Here is a 22,759-nt window from a genome sequence, read left to right as displayed (position 1 = left end):
TCAAAACTTCAAAAACTGAGAAGAGTAACCTTTGCTTTTTCTTCTTCTTATTACAATTGTGTCTTGCTATGAGCTCTCCACGAATACAAACACTTTTAATTCCACTTGTTTTTGGTTTTGTTTTCTAAATTGAAAAATTCTTGTAAAAAATAATTGGCGTATTGTCTTTCTCTTTCTCAAAAATATCAATATGTTTCCCAAAGAGGAAATTTCGAACAAAATCGTTTGTTTAAAATAGAAACAGACTTCCCCCGCCTCTGAAGCCTCTTGCGCCTGTGTGGGGGATTCCTTATCTTCCCGCAGTTAGCCGCCCAAGTTGGAACCATACGAGGGAAATATATACAACTGTATAGACTATAATAATATATTGACCTTTTAAAAGGTATTTGAGGTTATTATTGCTTATTTTTTTTTGAATAATTAGTTTACATATGGTATTAATTTTGGCAATTTGATTTATTGTTTTTTTGTTGGTCTAAAGTTCTGGTTGCTTTGCACTGTTCATGCTCCTCTGTTGAAGATATTATTCACGCTAGGAAGGTTCCATGACCCATTGATTTCCGCCTTATTCCTAAAGCTTACAATGGCCCTCAAATATTGCATGAATAAGAATCCCATTGAACCGATGACTCTAAATAAAGCCAACCCTGCAACAGACCATAAGATAAAGATTAAGTATCCATTGTTAGTCTTTTCAGGAGAAAAGGCTTGAATGATAGCCATAATCAAGATCAAATTAGATAACATCCAAATCATAACTATTCTAGTTCTAATATCTCTATAGTAATCGTTCCTTTCTTGTGCTGGATCCGTTGTAGTTTCTTCAAACTCTACTTCCTTTAAACGACTCTTTATTTCCATAAATTTCTTATCCACTTCTTGTGGCCAACTAGTCTCAACAATTTGTTTCCCGTCTGGTCCTTGAACAACAATAGCTTTTGACAGTTGCTTAGTCTCCTTATTAGAACCTTTAGTACCCCATGAAACATCATGTGTATTACAAAATGCGAAAACTTGTAAAGTACACGTGAAAGCCGGTAAGGTAAAGAAATATTGGAAAGAAGAGGTAAACATGTGCCATGGATCCAAATACATGATAGATGAAAACATGTAAAGTCCATATGTCGATAATAATGATACAACAACATTTAAGAATACATTATTGGAATTTTCATTGTCACGTAACACTTTAATGGCAAATACAAACCCACAAATAACTGAATAGGCAGCACATACCGTTAAAATGACCATAGATGTGATAAATAAATGTTTGGCACCTTGTGGTCTGTTACCCATTGAAATGATAAACAAACTGGCTAAATCACAAAATATTAAATATTTGAAGAAAATGAATAATGCTTCACCATGTTTAATTGTTGTATTCAATGAACCTGCTAAGTAGTAAAATGTTAACACGAAATTTGCAATAGAAAACCAAGAGAATAACATTTGAATAAATTGATAAATGAATTCAATATGTAGGAAAAATTTACGTGTCACAGAATGTCTAGTTTTCCAAATTTGGAAGAAATGCAATTGAGCATATAAAGCTGCAAACATAGCACCATTTAACCAACGTCTTCTTTGTGAAATAAATTCAGGGACTTCTTCAGGGACATCTGTTTCACCGGTAGCTTCTTTAACATACTTTAAAACCCATTTAGAATTTCTTTTAGCAACTAATTCCCAACATAAGATTCTATCTTCTGCTAAATACATATTTGCCGTGAAAACATCATGTTCACTACCGTCTTGCGTTTCACCCAAAAAATAAGAATTTAACGGACCTGTACCATCTTCGTGATTTTTCAAAGCACGGTATCTATAAGCTGAAAGAGCTCCCGGTAACACGGAAATATAACCGAAAACACTTTCCAGGGGTTTATCCAAGATATTTGAGATCTTATATTCAAAATTTTGTGACGCGACTAATGGATTTAATAACTTGGACCCATATTTACCCTTCATCGTTATAATTTGACCAGCGGCACCTCCAACATTAGAATCTCTATCAAATACTTTCCATAGATGATAAATTGCCGTATGATTTAAACGTGTACCGACATCAACTAATGCCACTACAGTTGGTTGTAAAACTGGACAAAATGCATTAAATAACCAACGATGGGAGTTAATTTTTTTCTTATTTTCCTCCTTAAGACAAAATACCAATTGTACTGGAACAATATTTTTAGAAACATAATTCAAGTCTGCATCAATGGAAACTTGTGTGGTCAATTCAAAAATATGAGCCTTAACGGGATCACCATTAACTGAAGCTTTAGCCATATCTTCTTGATAGACACCTAACGCGGCTAAGTAATCTAAAGCACCTTGATTCACTTTAGCTCTTCCATCACTAACCAAGATGACGGAAACTTTCTTCCACCCGTCTTTATTCCAAACATGAGATTTTGGACGATTACACAAGTGTGCCACATTTTTCATTATAGAATGTAACGTTCTTGCTAACGAAACTTTATCCTCATTATACATTGTGATACAAATTACAATTTGACATTCACGATTCATTTCAGCAAACCTTAAGGAATATCCAGCTTCCAAGAATTCATCAGGTTCCACTGTACATGCCGTATATCTCATCTCCACAAATTCAGGAGAATCCCTCCTTGGTAATGTATCTAATAACCCTCTTGGAATAGGATTATCTAATTTCAAAATAGTCTTTTCCATTTTGCCAGTACCATTCATGGATGAGGAAGAAGTAGATGATCCCGCTGGGAATGGTCTTCTTTTACTTTCAGAATTAGCACGTCTAACATAATCACGACGAATTGGATGGTTTAATTCGAATCTTGTTTCTGTAAATGTATCTGATGAAAAGACCGAAGAGCCATCGTCATCATCCTTATACTTCTTTTCCTTTTGGTCCTCGTCATCGAAAAAGGATGATCTTGTGGCTGTAGACGTTGTGGAAAATGTTAATTTGGAATTCTGGGAGAATCTTCTTGAATTACTATATAAATTTTCAATATGTGGTGAAGCCTCATTGAGGTTAGGACGATCTGAATAGTAACTATCTACAAGATCAGCGACATCAACATTTCTATTTACTTTTTCCTCATGGAATTGTAATACGACGTCTGATGGTCTTGTTGGAGATTCTTTCAGGTTTGCAGTATATCTATTCATATTGACTGGGGAATTGTGTGCACTATCACGATAGAATTGGGTTCTATGACGACGATCTGGAGAATACCTTAATGCTGCTCTTGATGGGGATTGTGGTAATCCTTGGAAATTTCTTGAGTTGTCATATTCGCTACTAGTATTATCTGGATAATACTGCTGATGATGTTGTTGTTGTTCATTCGAGTCGACGGAGTACTCTTGCTGATTTCTTGGAGACCAAGGCGACGTAGAACTGGTATTAGTATGAAATCTTGTCAAAGTATTATTTCTTTTAGGAGAACCGTTAGAAGGCTCTACCATGAATGGGTTCCTTGTCATTTCTTTTTTGATTTCCCTTATGAAAGATATGCTGTGTGAAGAAGAGGTCCTCTGCTTATTGCTTGTTTTTTGCCTTATTTCCTGCAAAAATTTGAAAGGCAGATAATTTATATTTTCTTGTTGTTGTAAGCAATAAGCAATTTGTTTCAGAATTATAAAAACCCTTGCCAAGAGGTCTTACAGGGTTTTTCAAGAAGCATAGGTATATGCTAGGAATCTTTCCAAAATGCTAACTTTTGCATATTTAGATTTTAAAGGTCGATGTCAATTACTTCCAAAAGGGAAATATGTAAACATTTCCGAGGAAACTATCTGCCACGGAAAGACGGATACATATTTTGAAAAGTATCCGCAGTTTTTAAGCGGATATGTATTCTTTATTTCCAGGCGGATACTTTGTAGAAAAACCCATCCCCTTATTTTTCATTCGAAAAATGAAAGAAATGACAGAGAAAATGAAACTTTATAAGGATTGCCAATAATGACAGTCGAGGAAACTGGCATAAATAAAATAACCCAATTCATCTTGTAGATTGAGCGTTAGTAGAGTCAAAGAAAAATTATATCATCCAAAAATGCAAAGACTACTTAGAACGTCATTTACTAAGGACAAAACGACACCTTTGCTTAATGTAATTGTTCGATGTAATAATCGATCACTAATGCGTAATAGCACCGTTTTATATACTTCTTCGAAACTTTTCAGCAGTAGTATAAGAAACTATAACAAAAAAGTACTAGAGAGAATAACAATCAATAAGGATAGTACTAAACAACACCAAAAAGTCGAACCAATATCAAAAACAAATGGCTTCAACTTGAAATTCTCCACTTGGAAAGCAAGTGTAATATTCTTAGCCGTGGGAGCAAGTTTATATCTATATCTGAGGAGAGAGAAAAGATTATTGGAAATTCAAAAAGAGGCAGAAGCTAACAGAGGTTATGGAACCCCCTTTATTGGCGGTCCCTTTAAATTAACAGATTTTAACGGTAATCCATTCACTGATCAAGATTTATTAGGGAAATTCACAATAATTTATTTTGGATTCTCTCATTGTCCCGATATTTGTCCTGAAGAATTAGACAAGCTTGGCGTTTGGTTAGATGATCTAAAGAAACGTCGTGGTAGTGAGCATGTAAAGATCCAACCAATTTTCATTACGTGTGACCCAAATAGAGATACTCCGGAGGTATTAAAGGCTTATCTGAAGGATTTCCATCCTGATATTGTTGGCGTTACGGGGACTTATGACGAAATTAAAGATATGTGTGCTAAATATAAGGCTTTCTTTGCAACTCCAAGGGAGACAAAGAATCAAGATTACATTGTGGAACATTCGATCTTTTTTTATCTAATGGATCCTGAAGGCCAATTCATTGATGCATTGGGTGGAACTTATGATGAAAAATCTGGTGTTGATAAGATTGAACAACATATTAAAGCTTATATTCCAAAGGAAGAACGTGAAAAGTTAAATAATAAGTGGTATTCCTTTTTATTCAAGTAAATAAATAAATAAATAAATAAATTAATGAACAAGTAAATAAACACTAATTTTAATACACGTTGACGTGCCTTTACTCTCATAACAACTATTGGTCTTTCCAATAAATCCTGTTTTGTGTTGTGTTGTGTTGCGTAGATACTATATATATTAAGATATAGATGTGAATACATATCTACGTTAATTATGGAAATACATGATTCTTCCTAGTTCTTACCAGCACCTGCTCTAGAAATAGATGATATCACCGTCTTCAACTACATAATCTTTACCCTTTTGTTGTAATTTACCAGCAGCTTTAACGGCAGCTTCATCTTTATATTCAATAGCATCTTCATATTTGGTAACTTGAGCTAAGATGAAAGTATTCATTAAATCATTATGAATAACACCGGCAGCTTGAGGGGCTTTAGTACCTCTTCTAATAGTCCATTCACGAACTTCATCTGGACCACAAGTGAAAAAGGAAATTAAATCTAATTTTTGTCTCATGGTAGTAATAATCTTTGGTAAAGCTGAAACGGTACCCAATTTTTTCAATTCTTCAGCAGCTTCTTCTTCACTCATATGAGATAATTTTTCTTCCAATGGAACACTGAATGGGATGATTAAATCACCTGGAGAATGTTTATCCACCCATTCTTTAATTCTTAGCAAATGCTTATTCTTCTTTCTTATATAATCCTTTTCAGACAAATTAATCAAATAAATACATGGTTTAGCAGTCAACAACATCATAGTATTAATAATTTCCACTTCCTTTGGAGTCCAAGTTTGATTGGCAACTCTTTGACCACTTTGTATCAATTCAATAATACGTTTAATCAATTCAGCTTCCTCTTTCTTTTGTTTAACTTCTAAAGATTGACCACCTCTCTTAGCGATCTTTTCAGCAGCTTCAAGAGCCTTCTCACAAAATTCCACATCTTTTAACCCTAATTCAGTACTAATAATTTCCAAATCACGAACAGGATCAACATCACCTTCAATATGAATAATTTCAGCATCATCAAAACAACGCACAACTTGATAAATGGAATCGACAGCTCTAATATGAGACAAGAAAGCGTTACCTAACCCTTCACCAGCAGAAGCACCTTTAGACAAACCAGCAATATCATAAACGGTCAAATGAGCTGGGACTTTAGAAGCAGTCTTGTTATAAATAGCACATAATTCATCGAATCTTGGAGATGGGACAATGACACGAGCTTCTTCTGGATCAATGGTAGCAAATGGATAATTGGCTGGGTTACCTAATGGAGATCTAGTAATGGCTTGAAAGGAAGTGGATTTACCAACGTTGGCTAGACCAACAATACCAGCTTTCAAGTTGTTACCTGGACGACCTAGTAGGACTTTTTTTTCTTCAGTTTGCTTCTTTGGTGGCATTTTTTCTTCCTTCGAGTTTTGGGTTTGGATCTCTAACCTGTTGTTGCCCTCCTGTAAAAAAATACAAAAAAATATTGGCAATTGAATTGACAATTAACTGCTCTTTTACTTATAGAATTATCGACGACTACGAATTGTTGCTTCATCGAACTTTACCTTACGTATAGATTTGTTCACTCGATGGGCGCTGAAAATTTTTTCACTTATTAAAAGAGAGATCACGTGACTGGAATCTTGGACAGGCAGTAATATGATATGGTGTATTTATGTAAAATTCATTAAAAGGACATCTAAAGGTGTCAGTCAGCTATTGTGAAGTTTGTATATACATTTGGTTTAGTTGGTGGTGTAATAATAGAGTGGGGGATGTGTATGTATTTTCATTCAATGAAATAATAAATAGTCAATGTTATGGAATATATTTAAATGGATATGTTTAATGTAAGGCAGAGAGAGAGGTGCGCGTTCACCAGTTTAGCTTGATTAATCTCTTCTTACCCTTACCAGTAATACCATATTTAATCATGTCAAGGACTTCAGTATCTGATGCATTATTAACATCCCACTCTAAGATATCTAGCTCATTTTTTGGCGAGATAAAATCACCTTCTTTATACATATCAACTATTGCGTCAATCGCATCAATTTTTTGGCTTGGATTTTCCTTATTATGTTTCGTGGACCAATACCCTTGAGAAGTTAACCCCTTAAAGATATGTAAAGATGTTGGTAGAGTTACAGGTTGCTTTGACATCCCTCCATAAGTTAACATCAAGGCATCATTTTCCAATTTTCTTGCAATCGATGAACTTGATTTACCACCAACAGAATTCAAAGCCAACCTAACCCTTGCATTCTCTCCTAAAATCTTAGGCAAAACTTCCTTATTGAAGACTTTATCATTATTTTGTGATTCAGAAATAACTTTAGTAGCTCCAAACGTCTTCTCCAAAGTCTCGGCAACTTCATCAAAATCATCCCTATCACGAATAACGCTCAAAGTCTTGATACCATTAATTTTAGCAATTTGAGTAACCATCTTAGAGACTCCTGAGGTACCTGCGTTCTGAATCAACCATTCATTCCCAGTACTCTCAATATCCCATGAAATGAAATTCTTCACCAATTGATAAGCAGTGACACCATTCACAGCCACCGTTGCAGCAGTATAGAGATCCAATCCATTCACTCTGACCAATTCCTTGGGATCCTTAAATACACGATAATTAGACCATGTCCCTTGATTCGCATATAACGGGATAACCCAATCACCTTCATTTAAATCATTGATACTGTTAGTATTCATCTCAGGTGGGATTGACACCACTTCAAAGACACCTTCGTTTCCTGCAATGGCAGCAGGTTCATTTGTAGAATATTCTAACGTCTTGGGTGGTAAAGACGGGTATACACCTTGTAATTGATTGATATCGGATGGATTGATAGGGAACGCAAGGGATTTTAATACGATTGATTTTGAGAGATCTTCCTTGGGGGTATATTCATGGATTGAGAGTACTGATGCACAATCTTCCACGCTATGGGTCGAATAAATTACTGATTTGAAAGTCTTGGGGATCTTAGTAGACATGTTTCTCTTGAATTGTTGAAGCTATTATCCTCTGTTAGTTTTTTGATATAATTAATTGATTATAATCGAGACAGTACCTTTCTTGAAAATCTTGCTTCTACTTATTGGCAGATATGTTTGGGAAAGTTGGGAAAGTTGGGAATAGCTAACTGACCTGTTCCTATTATACCCCAATTGTTAAATAATCCTTTGAGCATCATACGCTCCAAGTCTCCCTTTAACTCGCCCTTCGGGTCTATTTCTCGGGCTTTACTATAATGTAACCAACAATAATCTATGTAAATGTATCAAGAGAACAGTTTACTTCCTCCATTGATAATAGCATGTTCAGAGTGATGTTGACCCTACAAGAATAACTGACGTATGTTTAAATAAGAGACATCTTTCCTCCTTTTAAAAGGGCTCTCTGGCTGTGATGGCTAAGTAAGAAATTTGGCAGGGAACTGACAAGGCGTACGCTAGACGTTATCTTCTTTCTGCATGGTATCCCTTTTTCTTCAGAAGAATAACCAGTGATCTAATATTGCCATTCGTACTAAAAATATATATAGAGGTTATGTATTTAACATATTTTCAGAACTCGAGTCCATAGTTCTCGGAAGTAAATAATATAACCTCATGTGCTAAAATTGTTTAAAAATAAATAGCTATATTCAGAGTATAGGTTTTGTATTAGGGATTTCTCTCATTTCTATTAATAAATACAATGTAATATTACAATTGAGTATTACTCTCCCTTATGGCAGCTTATATTACCAATTTATCGTTTCTATGTTGAAGTCATGGCTTTTAAAGAATATTAATATTAAAGTGTGATGCGGGGGAAAAGTCTATCTTTTTTTTGTTTTGTTTCAAAAATACTTCTCTAAGTAACTTCCACTTGCTTTATAACTAAATCCTTGAAACATATCAATGGAATTCGTATCATTATTCAAAATATCTTCATCAAAGTTTTCATAGGACATTGAAGTGAATTCAGAATCGAAATTTTCGGCCAATTCCAAATCAGTAATAATTGGTACAATAGGACCCATAGTAGTCTTTTGTAATTCTCCAGATTCTAATAGGTTCCAATCAATCTTTCTAAAGATGAAATGACTTTGGAAATCACTTGTACGTTCTTTACCATTTTTCTTCTTTAATTTCTTATTGTTATTTGCAATTGGTGCCCAATATTTATCAACATCCCATCTTTTACTTCTATCCTTTTTCAACAACCAAGTTAGCATATCTTTCATACCATCACTTAAATAGAATGGGATTTTTGGACCTGTCTTATCCTTTTGAATCTTATTTAAGATGACTTTATGATCGACCCCAGTATAAGGTGGTTTACCTGAAAGCATATCATATAATAAACAACCTAATGAATACCAATCACAATTTCTATCATATGGTAACCCTTTTAAAATTTCTGGAGCACAATATTCAGGTGTTCCGATAATCGAGTGTAGCGTATCAACATTCTCACCTATTTGTTCTGTGGGTGTATCAGTATCTTCACTATTTAACTCTGAATTAACCTCTTGTGAAACACTTTTCTTACTCAATCCAAAATCAGTTAAGACTAAATGACCTGTTTCATTTAATAAACAATTCTCAGGCTTCAAATCTCTATAAACGATGCCTTTATCATGCAAGAATTTCAAAGCGCAACTAATTTCAGCAGCATAATATGCAACAGTAGTTTCATCCAACGTACCATACTCTTTCAAATGGAAAAACAATTCACCACCAGGAATATATTGTAATAATAGATATAATTTAGAATTATCATGAAATGAATAAAACAATTTAACAATATTTGGATGTTCCAATTCAGACAAAATTGATCTTTCAGCAAATGTCCTTTCAAGTCTCTTTTGTAACTTCTTCTCTTCATCTTCTTCATTTTCTTCTTGCTTCGTCTTGGTGACATCTTGTGTAATTAATATTTCTGCCTTTCTTAATTGTTTCATAGCATAAAGTTTACTTGAACTCTTATCCTTCACTAATAAAACTTTACCATACGCACCTTGTCCTAAGACTCTTACAGGTTTAAAATCACGCACAGTTCTACTTACACTTTTCTTCCTGTTCTTCTTCTCTGTCGTACTAGGGATTGGGATAGCTAAAGTATCTATATGAGTAGAGGAGCGTTCTAATTCTTCTTCAACTACGTCATCATTATGATCGTATGTTAAGGGAATATGTTTAACGTTTGTGGGGGTCAATACAGGGAATTTATCAATACGTGATGATCTTCTTCTTGTCCCAATTTTCGAGCTAGTAAATGGGATTGGCTGTCCATTCAAATGTGGTGGATTTGTTATATCTAATTCATCATCAGTCTCCAAAGTTTCTTCCACTTCTGACCTGTGGAATGTTGGTAGATTGGGCTCGATGTCTCCTGGTGATGGTGATGACGTTGATGGATTTAGGTTTAATTTTTGTAGTTCTTCATCTAAAGCAAATATCATTATGCCGTTACACTGCAGTTTATGGTTATATTACATGTACTTCTCGACGACTAGTTTTAACTAGATTGTATAATAATATCAACCTATAGCGAGAGAGTCGACGTCTTTGTCAAATACATTTTTCACTTCCTTTGTTCAGTTATTGAAATTTTTATACATATACGTAGAAGAAAAAAGGTGTCACTCAGTCCATAAATAATTTGGAAAAATTCCGAAAAGCAAAGTAAAAGACATACCACTGTATAATAAACCCAAGTGGGTGACCAGAAAATTATAGTATACGGATTTGGAGGAACAATTTATGATATACATATATATATATATTTGTGCACTAATAATTAACTAAAATGTTAACTTTCACTAATAATATAATATAATATATATATATATAGACCTATAGAGATATGATTCGTAATAAAAATAATATAACACAAATATTATTGTGCCCGATATTGTGGGAGCCAACTGATATAGAAGTCTGGTTCCCTTCCTCTTTTTATTTGTACATAGATTCGTGTTTGTCTCGCGTAATAATGATGCACTGGTATATGATGGTTTTTGTGACACATATTATTTTATTTCTCCCCTCAAGCTGTTGTTGACTTATAAATGTCAACTAATTTCTCATAGGTTTCTTCACCAACAACTTCTTTCTTGAATAAAACAGAATTTAACACGGAAATCAATTCAATAATTTGTTTGTCATTCAAATTCATCAAGATGGTTGATAGTACAGTATCAACAGTAATTCTATGTTCGCTGATAAAAGTTTCGTAGTAGAGATTAGCAAATGAACCCATGATGAATTGACAATCAATCCTATCGGTAATACCACCATGACCTGGAATAGAATGACCGAAGTCTTTCACTTTGAAGGTTCTTTTCAACCCGGATGCAAAAAATCCACCAAATGGTGCAAATAAGGATGCAAAAGTGGCCAAATTCAATGCATGGAAATATATTGGTTTCATAGTGATTGATGAAATTCCAATCTTATCGAAAACCATAGGTGATAATCTATATTCTTGTGGGATGAAAACTGGATTTAAATCACATGTAACAAATGTAAAGAAATTAGAATTAATCTCGTTGGCTGCTGGACAAGTCAAATAATCATATGGTGTTAATAATCTTGTTAATATGATACTTGCTAATGCTGTAAAGAACCATGCACCAAGGAACCCTTCTAAAGTTTTCTTGGGAGAGATTTCAATTAATTTGGTACGACCGAATGTAATCCCACATAAGTATGCGAAAATGTCATTAACAATGACTAATCCACAAGGTAATAAGAACCAAATGATACCATTTAATAAGTTGTTCATAATCAAATGACCTTGGAAGACGACTAATAATAAAGCCATATGAGTGACACATAACGATGCAAATTGGAATTTCAAAAACCCCTTTCTTAGACTACAAACAAATAAGACAAACCCAATGACATAAAAACAATAACAGATGAATTTATGATTAGTTGCAATGATGGCTATTATCTTATATTCAAAGAACGATAGTCTTCTTTGGAAAAAACTTAAAAATGATAATCCATTTAAATAATAAATTGTTGTGAAAAGGAAATACCAATTTAAAGTCTTTGTTAAAGGTAGATTTTTCTCACGGCCTGATGCACTTGTTACGGCAATACATTCACTAAAGACTGCAATTTGACAACCTAAGATTAAAATAACACACCAAATATGACCGGATCCAATAATGATGAAGAATCCTGCAATCATAATTAAAGTCCAGAATGTTCTTACAAGGAAGTTGGATTTTTTACTTTCATTTGCAAGCGTCGTTGTGATTTCATCTTGTTCTTTTGACGTTGTATCTATCGTATCCTTAGAAGGTATGCTTTCCTTGGATTCCTTTGCCGGAGCTTGTTCGACTTCAGACATCTTTTCTTATTGGATATTTAAGGGAATATATTATGATGTAGGAACAACCTTAATAGAACGAATTGGATAATAAAATACTGATCGCAGTTCGTAGTTTATTCTCGCAGACGTTGCCAATTCTTTCAGAATAATTTTCTTTAACAGAAGCCCAGATAAAGTTTTATGAAAGACAAATGAATACAGGTATTCTCTGAATTGAAAAATCTATATAGACGATATAGCAAGTGCAATAAGAAGGATCATATTCTACAACTTCTCAGTGTTTACAGTTTCTTTGATATTGTCAATTTAGTCTTACTGTTAGTTTTTTTTTCACTTTTACTTTTCACATTGAAGTTTCCACTATCGCTGTGGACGGCACATGTGAAAATGATACAAAGTATAAACGTCACAATATATATATATATATATACATAAGAATATACGTAAATTCGTGGTATCAATATACATATGGGATGATCTTGTATGGAACTTTCCTTTGATATTCTTCCCAACTTTTACCATATTTTGCATGGCATTTTTCTTCATCTCTTATTTGTCTATGCATTAATAATGTAGCAAAATATATGGAATAATAATATGTCAATGGAGTTTGGAACCAAGTAGTTAAACACCAACTTAATGATATCAACCAATCACCGAAATAGTTAATATGTTGAGATTTCGACCACCATCCGTCACATAATAGTTTTGTACCACGTTTAGTTTGAATACTTTTCAGATTTTCCAATTTCCCTTGCCTAAAATTTGATTTTTGCATATTTGATGAATGGAAAATATAATAACCAATACACATTATTGTTGAAATTAATATACATCTGGTATAACCCAAAGTGATTGGTGACACACTCAAATATCTTGCCTGCAATGAATATGTGAATGGTACAAAAGTTAAATCACCGAAGGCTAACATGAATCCAAACCCATCAGTAGTAATATCCATCATTGAAAGAACACCTTCTTCATTCAAGACGCCATCAAAGATATAAAATGCTTGCAATATGTTAACTAACAATAAAGCGTCATTAATCTCTCCATCATTCATTAAATAATGATGATGTAAACATGACAAGTTAATCAATAACCACAATAACATACCAGGTCTTAATTCACAAAACATCTTTATATCAATTATGTTAAAGAAAAATCTTGGATTTAATTCTCTCCCAATAAACCAATCATAAATTAAGTTGCCCGAGTTCCCTCCCACGGCTAATACCTTTTCCTTGCCGTCTTGACCATTTCTTTTACTCCCTAACAAAGGAATAAAACTAACCGCGTAACAATAGATACTTAAGATGAATGCAAATACAATAGTAACTAGACATAATTCCAAAATATGATCATATAAGAATTGTAATTCAGGCATGGTACCATTAGTTAAATTCCATCTAACGGAAAGGATCAAAATTAATAAAGTGACCATACTTATACCATTAATCTTATAAGTAAGTTTTGTACCATCTCTTAATTCACAACCATTCATGTACTTCCCCGGTAATATGGTATCAAAGACCAACAAAGAGATGAACCAAGTTAAGTAATATGTCCAAACTTGTTTATTGAAAGTTAATTGTAATAATGAGGAGAAGGGAGTGATGTTTTTCAATGTTTCATTGATTGAAAAATTTTGGAAAATACCCTTGATGTAATAATCTGAGCGTATAAGTTCATTTAATACCACTGATAAGATTGGTAGGAAGATAGTTAATACGGTGACTCCTAGAGGCCCACCAAATTCAAATTTAGTGGTCTTTGGATTCAATGTCATCTTGCGGGAGTCTGCGTGCGTTATTTGGATCCGTTAACGAACTTGATAGCCAAATACTTTGTAATATAAGGAACTTAAATCTTTAAGTTATAGAAGCTGATGAATTACAGTATTATATAACATATATGTGTGTGCTAAAGTAGAAAGTGTACGTATAAGAAGGGATCGGTCATATCGTTGACGTTTATATTACTTTGTGTCCTTCTATTTCAAACAATGATTAATTCCCTTACGTACATCCATCGTATGTGGGTATGCGTGTTCTTGACGTTATGAACGATATCTCGCCCATTTGGTGAAAATAAACGAAGTTAACATGAAATTTTACGAAAATGAGAAGAGTACCCAGTGGTTTAAGCCATTAAACAGAGAAAACAAATTAGAAATATCTTAATCAATCTCTAGATGTCGTATCTGAGGGCAAAATGAATCGCTTATATAAAATATCATTTATGAAGTTGAATAAGCCTCTTGAACTAGTGTGATATTAGCGTGCACCCAGATTTGCCTTCTTGTAGATATAAGTTGCAGAAGATGAAACTGAATTGAGTTACCATTTAGTTTTTATGTTTATGCCTGCGAACTTACCTATTGATTCTTCAGGTCCTTCATTCTTACTCAATCTTTTCATCTTGCTAATTATTTTTACAAATTGGAACCTGCAATGCTCCAATGAATTATATACGTAAAGAACAATAAACGGCAATCCATCGTAAGATTTTTTTTTTAATAAAGCCCATATTCACTAGGATATCTTTTGAATCTCATTTGCATTGCCATCTTTTTTCAATAGTCTTATCCTATAATGGCGATTACTTGAGACCGTAAAAATGGGTTCCTTATACCTGTATGGGGTTAGTTTAAGTTGGCACAATCCAGTATATTGACTATGTAATAAGAAAATAATAATTCTAAACATACGTTGCTATTTATGAAAAAAGTTAGTATTATTCCAAACTGGAAATAATCAACGTTCCACATTTATTATCAAATAACAAAGTTTCAGTGAACGCAGTCAAAGTTAATAGCATTTACGTAGATACAAACATTCATTATACAAAGAATACCTTCCAATATGTCTCCTTCAAGAAAACAATCCTCAGCAGATAAAATTCATAATGCACATAATTTACTTCCCATATAATGCAAATGTATGAAAATAGCCGCCCAGGCCTTCCGTTACCCGCCCACACCCCGGGTAAAATTTCGGAAAGAAAATATATAAACCCGTTTTCACGCGTTTATTTACATTCAATCGCGGCAAATGGCCCAATTAGGTAACATGTCATCAAAGGATATCGTAATCGAAAAAAATAGAAAAAAAAAAAAAAAAAAAGTAATTCAACAAAATAAATTTGGCTTGAGAATTTTTCGATTAAACTCCGGTTCATGGAAAAGAACAACAATGTACGTATGTAATAGTTTGGAAAGTTGACAAAAAACAATGTGTGTATATTTCCTTTATTCGTACAGCTCAAATGATGACTAGTTGTATATATTTAACAAACAACGTGATTATGCGCTACGTTAATCTCTTATTTTCTTTCTCAATTTAACTCAAATACATAACTACTTTCGCATATTCATAAACACTGTAAAACTGTAAGATTGAACATACAAAAAAAAATGGCTTCAACTGCTACTAATTTAGATAATTTAACCACAACATGTCTTCTTCGCTCAAGGTCTAATTCAGTAGGCGGAATTTTTGAAACCAATCATCTCGAAGATAATGATACTTCACAGAAACCTAAGACCAACAGACGGAAACGCAAGATACATCTTTCCAAATTTGACGAATTACCTGAATGGCAAAAGGATAACGATAAGATTTTAACAGGATATGTTCGAGAAACCAATTCATTTATTCATTGTTTCCAATCATTATTCTATCTAAACAATGAAACAATCAATATTTATACTCATTTAATCCCATCAATTATCTATTTGATAGTTTCCCTTACATTCATCTTCATTAATTTCATTGCAATCCCTAAATTCCCCACAACTTCCGTGATAGATTATATTGTTATCAATATCTTCATTTTGGGTGCATTTACATGTCTTTTATTAAGTAGTTGTTTCCATTGTTTAAAACAACATTCTTTTAAACAATGTACTCTTTGGAGTAAATTAGATTACATCGGTATAATCATTTTAATTTCATGTTCCATCATCCCCATCTTATATTTTGGATATTTTGATCGTTTAAGTTATTTCAAATTTTTCACAATATTAACATTTTCATTTGCTATCGTCTGTTCCATCATTGTCTTGAATGAAAAATTTGATTTACCAAGTTATAGACCATTAAGAGCTGGACTTTTCATGTTATTTAGTTTTACAGGATTAATCCCCATGATAACTGGATTTTATATATTTGGATACAAGGGTGTCATGGAGAGAATATCATTAAATTTCGTTTTATTAGAGGCAATCTTTTATATTATTGGAACTCTATTGTATGGATTTAGAATCCCGGAAACTTTTAAACCAGGAAATTTCGATATGTTTGGTAGTTCTCATCAAATTTTCCATATTTTTGTTGTATTAGGTTCCATTTGTCATTTTGGTGCTGTCATCAAATCATATTGTTTAATGCATCATTTGATAAATTAACGTAAAGGGGTATGTTATTATATTACTAAATATATCTCTATATAGACTTCATAATATTCTATTCTAACCATTCCAACCATTCTAACCTAATATCAAACGAATAAAAAGTATCATTTTTATTGCATTTTTGTCTTATTAGTGGTTCATATATGATGGATGTCAGAGGTCAAAAACAAAAACAAAAGAAATAAAAAAAGGTCCTACCCGGATTCGAACCGGGGTTGTCCGGATCAAAACCGAAAGTGATAACCACTACACTATAGGACCGTACGAACTTGGGAGAACACCGTGATTGGTTACCAGCCAACTAAACCGCCCTGTCACATGACCTCCGTAATCTCCACATTTTTAAAGTTTGAAGGCCATTTGCAAAGGGAGAGAGAAGACAGTCTACCCCAGATTTACTACTATTACCTTTACTATTACTATTACTATCACCATCACTGTCACTATTACAAAGGAAACATATAGGGAAGCTCGTGGAACTACTAAAACGCCAGCATGATACTAAATGCACCGTTAAAAACTAGAGCTCTAAGGGCATACAGACATGGATTAAGAGCCACTAAAATTGCCTTCAATAATGATACAAGGATGTTAGTAGCGTCAAGGGTACAAATGCGTGAAGCAATGAGAAATTCCTCAACAAAAAATAGTAATGAGACTGAAATACAACATGAGATTAAACATCTTGAAGAAGTAGCCATTTTATTAAAGAGGAATGTGGTACAAGGTGTTAAAGAAACAACGGTCGCGGATTCTAAATATCATTTGAATATACATAAGGATATTGAATTGGGAGATAATGACACGTTGAAAAAGGCCTCTAAAAGAAATTCTTTGACATCGGGAGTTGTTGAAGGAGGATGTTGTGGGGGACTGTAATACATAAACTATTCATTTATTCATTTTCGTCTTGTATATAAAAAAATGTAATACGTAAAAATATAAAAATTCTTAAGGCATCTTTTTTTATATAACGTTACATCCGTTTGAATATAATCTGCGCCGAGGGAAACCGAAACCTTTAAAGGATCTTCCTTTGTAAACTAAATAAAATCAATTACCTTTTTAGAAAACAAGAATAACTATTAAGAACTGTGTGATAGGATCCTTCTGAAGAGTGTATAAAGTTCAAGTGACTATCAGAAATAATGCTTTCGATAAGGAACTCAAGGGTCTTGTACAGTTCAAATAATATCACGAAAGATTTCATTAGTGATATATTAGCAAAAGCCCTAGAGGCAACATCAAAGAATCCCAAAAGGAAAACTAGTTTGAAAGATTATGACCAACACTCTTCCTCCGCTAATAGACGACAATTCAATAGAAACAAAAGAAAACTTGATGATAATAATAGAGGACAACAAAGATTTGATGAGCTACCCATAAAAAAACTTCAACCAAGAATTCAAACCAGCAAGAAACCTTCATTTAGTTCAGAATTCTTAGATATCCTATCTAATGATTCAAAAAATGGTACTACAACTGGTACTGAGAGCCATGCCTCTATGGAAAATGATCTTTTAAATATTATTAGTAAAACTGAAAACTCAACTGTAGTTACCAAAAATGATGGTATTATTCTAAAATCATCAATTGAAAGAAATGAAAGAACACAACAAGTATTGAACAAATTAGCAAGAGGAAATAATAACAGATTATTCAAATTCAAGAAGAGAAATGGGGACAATAACGATTTCAATACACAAAGAAATAAATCAGCGAATCAAACTGAAGTTGCAATGATGCATTCTAAAGATTTTGTACCTCAATTACCAACGAAGCTATCTCTATTAAAATACTCTTCAAATCTTTATAATGTTCCTAAATCAAAAATAACTAAATTTGCAATGAAAACATTGAACGATTCAAATTTCCCTATTCATAGATCACCAAATTTAGGTTTCAATTCTACAATTGATCCAAAAAAAAATCAAGAAAATTTATCATTAACTGTTAAACATACACCAAATTTTGGTAAATATTTACCTGCATCATCATTACAACTCTCCAAAGAAAAATTATTTAAAAATTTATCGATCAATTTTGATACGAATGCTTTCAATGAAATTGTATTGGGGAAATATTCAAATTTATCAAATCATAATCTCAATGATTTTAATAAATTAACAAATTCAAATACAAAAAAAAATTCAGATTTATTGAAAAATAGTAATACTGTTAAATTAAATTTGGAAAAACTTCAAATTAATAATGATAATAATGTGAAAACATTACTTTATGATGTTTGTTCTGGTTTAAAACCAATTTCTGAAATTATGTTTCTTCCAAATTCAAACACAAAACCTTCTCCACCACCTCCATCTTCATGATTTCCCCTTATATATATATGTCCAGTTTACTTGTAAATATAAATGAAATAATAATAATAAATGCTTTTTAGTCTATATGCAAACGAAAGTATATACATTTATCTCTTTGTCTATAATGCTAGTTCAATTTTTTTCATCATCTCTCATCAAATTCGTCCTCATGTCATTAATATTGATAATTTCATTTTTTAATAGTGCCTTCTTTAATTCAATTTCATTTTCTTTAAAATCAACATCTTTTAAAATTTGGAAAATTATTTCAAATAATGACACTAATGGATAACTTCTAGGTATCATATGTAATATCTTAATAAATTGATTATAATCATCATTATAATATTGATTATTTCTTTTCAAAAATAATACCACTATTTCAATTATTAACGGGGATGATGATGATGATGATGATGGCGATGATGTACCTTCCCCTTTCGGGAGTTCATGTTCATTCGCATCAACTTTTTCTTTCCCTGACATTGAAATATAATGTGTTAAAACTTCCATAAAATTGGTAGATGTAAGGTATGATTCAATACTTAAATAATCGTTATATTTCAATAAGATATCAAGGTGAGTTTCACTATCATATTGAAGATCGGAAACATCTTCTTCTTTTCCTGCTTCTAATATTTCTTTAAGGAATATTAAATATAAGATATGGTTTTTATCAAATTTCTCGATTTCCTTAAATATTTGTTGTTTTAACTTCTTGTTAACAACATCGTTGTTATTATTACTGTCTTCATTAGCAAGGTTAGAAGAACCATTATGTTGGAATAAATTCTTAATTGATTTTAAAAATTTATTAAACTTCGCAAAATCTTTATCATAAGATATTTTAATCTTCAAAAAATCCCCAATATTAATCTTGTTATAATTCAAATCATCTTTATATTCTTTAATAAATCTACTAAATTTAACCCAAAGTTCATCATTTAATATGGTTTCTTCCAATTTTGTTAAATAGTAATTTATTAAAAATCCTTTATCATCATCATTATTGGATATCCCCAATTCTTCTACTATGGCTACTTTCAATTTAATATTCATTTCATTACCCTCGTCGTCCATATTTTGTGTTGCTGTTTTGGAAATAAGTTGATGAGGATCTATATTTATTGAATTTAAAAGTTTAATAACTTTTGATATAAACTGATTGTTCTCACTTTCAATTTCATTTTCTTTAATTATAATAAACATCAAATCATTCATAAGCATCTCATTATTATATTCTTTGTTGGATGGAGATATCAATTCATTAATATTACATTCAATATAATGGAAAAGATCCATTAAACGATTTTGATTTTTGAAAGTTTCAATCACTTGTAGAAACATTTTCCTTCTTTGATAGCATTTTAATAATAAATTGTCCAAAATAATCTCTTCTCTTTCGTTATGTTCCTCTTTACTTTTTTCTTGAATGATTACGTTAATAATATCTTCCAAATTTTCATATTCAAAAAACTCAATATCTATTTTATCGATGACGTTATTATTATTATTATTATTATTATTATTATTATTATAACTACCTTTTAAAGATAACAATGTTAACAAGATGTTAATATCAATAGTTTTAATTGTGTTTCTAAAATCTGGGATTGTCATACTCCTTTTTTTACCACTACTACTATCTTGGTCCTTTTCATTTAAATTTTGTAATTTAGCTTTAATAAATTTTAAAAGTGATAATAAATCCATATCACATTTATGAATCAACTTTAAAATTTTCAAATTATTAATTAATGATGATAATCCGTTAAATATCCAAAGATTACCATATAATTTCAAATCCAGTATATAAAATAGTATTCGTATATCAATTAATTTTGATTTAAAACACCAACTTGATAATATTAATTCATCGATTGTTTTTGAATGTAGTAGTGTCAATAATAATTGTAGTAAGGTTAAGAATTTAAATTCAATTTTTTTATACTTATCATTATTATTATTGGTCGTATTGTTGTTGTTAGTATTTTTTAGGTATTTATCAATCAATTCAATTTGACTTTCATCGAATTTATTGGAAAGATTCGATATAAGTAATGGTGATTTGAAGAAAAGAATTGAAATATCATGATTATTATTATCAAATAGGATAAGATTGGATTTTTGTTTAATCAATTGTTGAATATAATTTCTTTCACTTTCAATATTTAATTCATTATTCCTATTTATTAACGGTATCAATCTTAATTTTTCAACAAGTTCGGATTTATCTTTTTCATTTGGGTTTGGATTTGCGAACGATTTAAAAGTCTTGACAATTTCGAACGCTTGCTTTTCATCATTATTATCCTTAGCATCGTTATGGGTTGTTATTCGTAATTTTTGAATCAATTTTGATTCTTCATTTTCTGGATTCAATAACATATAAATATAAATATGATTTGGATCAGTTGGATAAGTTACCAAGAGGTAAGGATAGTGAATCAATAGATGATTGGGGAATTTATTTAGTATTATTGTACCTTGAATTATATCACCATTATGATTTACCACCAAAGCCATGGAATTATCATCTATGGAACCACCAGAACAAACCATGAATTCGGACTTATTGAAGGATTCAATTATTGGAGGTAAAGAATGTCCATTTGTTTCACTTATTCTAAACAATGGGATGATATTCTCATTTATATTTGTATTTGTATTTGTATTTGTATTTGTATTTGTATTTGTATTTGTATTTGTATTTGTATTTGTACTTGTACTTGTACCTGTTTTGGTGGTGTTTCCAAAATTTTGTAGGTTTATTAGTTCATAATTATTTGATCTTGCTACCATTAAATTTGATCGATGTGAATATGCTTTGATAATATTTGGAATATTAAATGATTTTAATAACATAAAGTTTGTTTGAGTGACTTTAATGAAATCAAATTTATTCTTATAAAAGGCAAAGATTTTATAACTTGATGATGAAGAAGAAGCAGTAGTAGGGGAAGAGTTATATTGGGCAATTGTTTCAACATTTTGTAAACACATTGTATTCGGAGTTGGAGCAAATTCAGGTAATAAAAACAAATGTAATTTACCATCAGCCAATACTAGAGCTCTTTCAATCTTAGGTAATATAATGATTTTATCTATGCAGGCAGTATTGCTAGTTGTGATGTTGGAAGAGGTGTTCTCAGAGTTAGTATTATTATTTAACTTAGTTTCTGATATTAGAATATAATTCATAGGTTCAATTTCAAAATAATGTAGAAGATCACCAGTTTTTGTACCTAAATAAATATGTTGATCATAACAGTCACAACAAGTATAATGTAATTCTGCAGGTAAATTCTTCAACAATGTAGTTTTTTCAAAAATAAGAATTTCTTGCTCGAGGTTTCCATCCGTGGTCTTATTACTCGTGATGTCATCGTTAATAACTAATTCTAATTTTTGCGATGATTCATTGTCGCCGTTATCGCAATGATCTTCGGTAGCTTCTTCAACTTGAGATTTGGATTCATTATTGTTTGCATTATCATTATCATTCGTATCAATATTCCTGTCTTCAATTGTCGATATCATGGTATTTTCTTCTTCAATCGTCTCGGTACTAATATCATTATGTTCCTCATGTGATTGACTGCCGGACGCAGTAGAAGAAGCTTCAGCCGTCACTGTGTCGGTAACACTATTATCGTGATCATGATCATGATCATGATCATTATTCATTATTTCGAGCAAAACTTTATGGTATATATTATCTTG

General features: G+C 31.9%; 11 protein-coding genes and 1 non-coding gene across 12 annotated transcripts; 4 read left to right on the top strand and 8 right to left on the bottom strand.

Moving 5' to 3' along the window:
* Positions 1 to 501: 501 nt before the first annotated feature.
* On the bottom strand, positions 502 to 3,471 carry CHS2 (chitin synthase CHS2; the record flags this gene model as incomplete). The annotated part of the gene is made up of 1 exon (XM_003668072.1): positions 502 to 3,471. The coding sequence occupies one exon, from the start codon at positions 3,469 to 3,471 to the stop codon at positions 502 to 504; it is 2,970 nt and encodes a 989-aa protein (XP_003668120.1).
* A 575-nt stretch (positions 3,472 to 4,046) lies between these two features.
* On the top strand, positions 4,047 to 4,979 carry SCO2 (putative thioredoxin peroxidase SCO2; the record flags this gene model as incomplete). The annotated part of the gene is made up of 1 exon (XM_003668071.1): positions 4,047 to 4,979. One exon carries the CDS (start codon positions 4,047 to 4,049, stop codon positions 4,977 to 4,979), a length of 933 nt encoding a protein of 310 aa, XP_003668119.1.
* A 225-nt stretch (positions 4,980 to 5,204) lies between these two features.
* OLA1 (Obg-like ATPase) lies at positions 5,205 to 6,368 on the bottom strand (the record flags this gene model as incomplete). Its single annotated transcript, XM_003668070.1, has 1 exon — positions 5,205 to 6,368. The coding sequence occupies one exon, from the start codon at positions 6,366 to 6,368 to the stop codon at positions 5,205 to 5,207; it is 1,164 nt and encodes a 387-aa protein (XP_003668118.1).
* A 466-nt stretch (positions 6,369 to 6,834) lies between these two features.
* ETR1 (enoyl-[acyl-carrier-protein] reductase) lies at positions 6,835 to 7,959 on the bottom strand (the record flags this gene model as incomplete). Its single annotated transcript, XM_003668069.1, has 1 exon — positions 6,835 to 7,959. One exon carries the CDS (start codon positions 7,957 to 7,959, stop codon positions 6,835 to 6,837), a length of 1,125 nt encoding a protein of 374 aa, XP_003668117.1.
* Positions 7,960 to 8,810: 851 nt separating this feature from the next.
* YPK3 (putative protein kinase YPK3) lies at positions 8,811 to 10,418 on the bottom strand (the record flags this gene model as incomplete). Its single annotated transcript, XM_003668068.1, has 1 exon — positions 8,811 to 10,418. One exon carries the CDS (start codon positions 10,416 to 10,418, stop codon positions 8,811 to 8,813), a length of 1,608 nt encoding a protein of 535 aa, XP_003668116.1.
* Positions 10,419 to 11,005: 587 nt separating this feature from the next.
* Positions 11,006 to 12,319, bottom strand: CDS1 (phosphatidate cytidylyltransferase; the record flags this gene model as incomplete). The annotated part of the gene is made up of 1 exon (XM_003668067.1): positions 11,006 to 12,319. One exon carries the CDS (start codon positions 12,317 to 12,319, stop codon positions 11,006 to 11,008), a length of 1,314 nt encoding a protein of 437 aa, XP_003668115.1.
* A 439-nt stretch (positions 12,320 to 12,758) lies between these two features.
* Positions 12,759 to 14,090, bottom strand: ERG24 (delta(14)-sterol reductase; the record flags this gene model as incomplete). The annotated part of the gene is made up of 1 exon (XM_003668066.1): positions 12,759 to 14,090. The coding sequence occupies one exon, from the start codon at positions 14,088 to 14,090 to the stop codon at positions 12,759 to 12,761; it is 1,332 nt and encodes a 443-aa protein (XP_003668114.1).
* Positions 14,091 to 15,716: 1,626 nt separating this feature from the next.
* Positions 15,717 to 16,709, top strand: IZH1 (PAQR-type receptor; the record flags this gene model as incomplete). The annotated part of the gene is made up of 1 exon (XM_003668065.1): positions 15,717 to 16,709. One exon carries the CDS (start codon positions 15,717 to 15,719, stop codon positions 16,707 to 16,709), a length of 993 nt encoding a protein of 330 aa, XP_003668113.1.
* Positions 16,710 to 16,904: 195 nt separating this feature from the next.
* Positions 16,905 to 16,976, bottom strand: NDAI0Atrna9Q. The gene has a single exon. It is a non-coding gene; the product is annotated as a tRNA-Gln (tRNA).
* Positions 16,977 to 17,210: 234 nt separating this feature from the next.
* Positions 17,211 to 17,594, top strand: MZM1 (Mzm1p; the record flags this gene model as incomplete). Its single annotated transcript, XM_003668064.1, has 1 exon — positions 17,211 to 17,594. The coding sequence occupies one exon, from the start codon at positions 17,211 to 17,213 to the stop codon at positions 17,592 to 17,594; it is 384 nt and encodes a 127-aa protein (XP_003668112.1).
* Positions 17,595 to 17,863: 269 nt separating this feature from the next.
* On the top strand, positions 17,864 to 19,045 carry RSM28 (mitochondrial 37S ribosomal protein mS46 RSM28; the record flags this gene model as incomplete). The annotated part of the gene is made up of 1 exon (XM_003668063.1): positions 17,864 to 19,045. One exon carries the CDS (start codon positions 17,864 to 17,866, stop codon positions 19,043 to 19,045), a length of 1,182 nt encoding a protein of 393 aa, XP_003668111.1.
* Positions 19,046 to 19,168: 123 nt separating this feature from the next.
* VPS3 (CORVET complex subunit VPS3) lies at positions 19,169 to 22,723 on the bottom strand (the record flags this gene model as incomplete). The annotated part of the gene is made up of 1 exon (XM_003668062.1): positions 19,169 to 22,723. The coding sequence occupies one exon, from the start codon at positions 22,721 to 22,723 to the stop codon at positions 19,169 to 19,171; it is 3,555 nt and encodes a 1,184-aa protein (XP_003668110.1).
* Positions 22,724 to 22,759: the final 36 nt, after the last annotated feature.

Source organism: Naumovozyma dairenensis, chromosome 1, assembly GCF_000227115.2.
Source record: "Naumovozyma dairenensis CBS 421 chromosome 1, complete genome".
Lineage (NCBI taxonomy): Eukaryota > Fungi > Ascomycota > Saccharomycetes > Saccharomycetales > Saccharomycetaceae > Naumovozyma > Naumovozyma dairenensis.
Note: the sequence above shows the minus strand (reverse complement) of the source record. Positions and strands in the feature narration are given on the sequence as shown.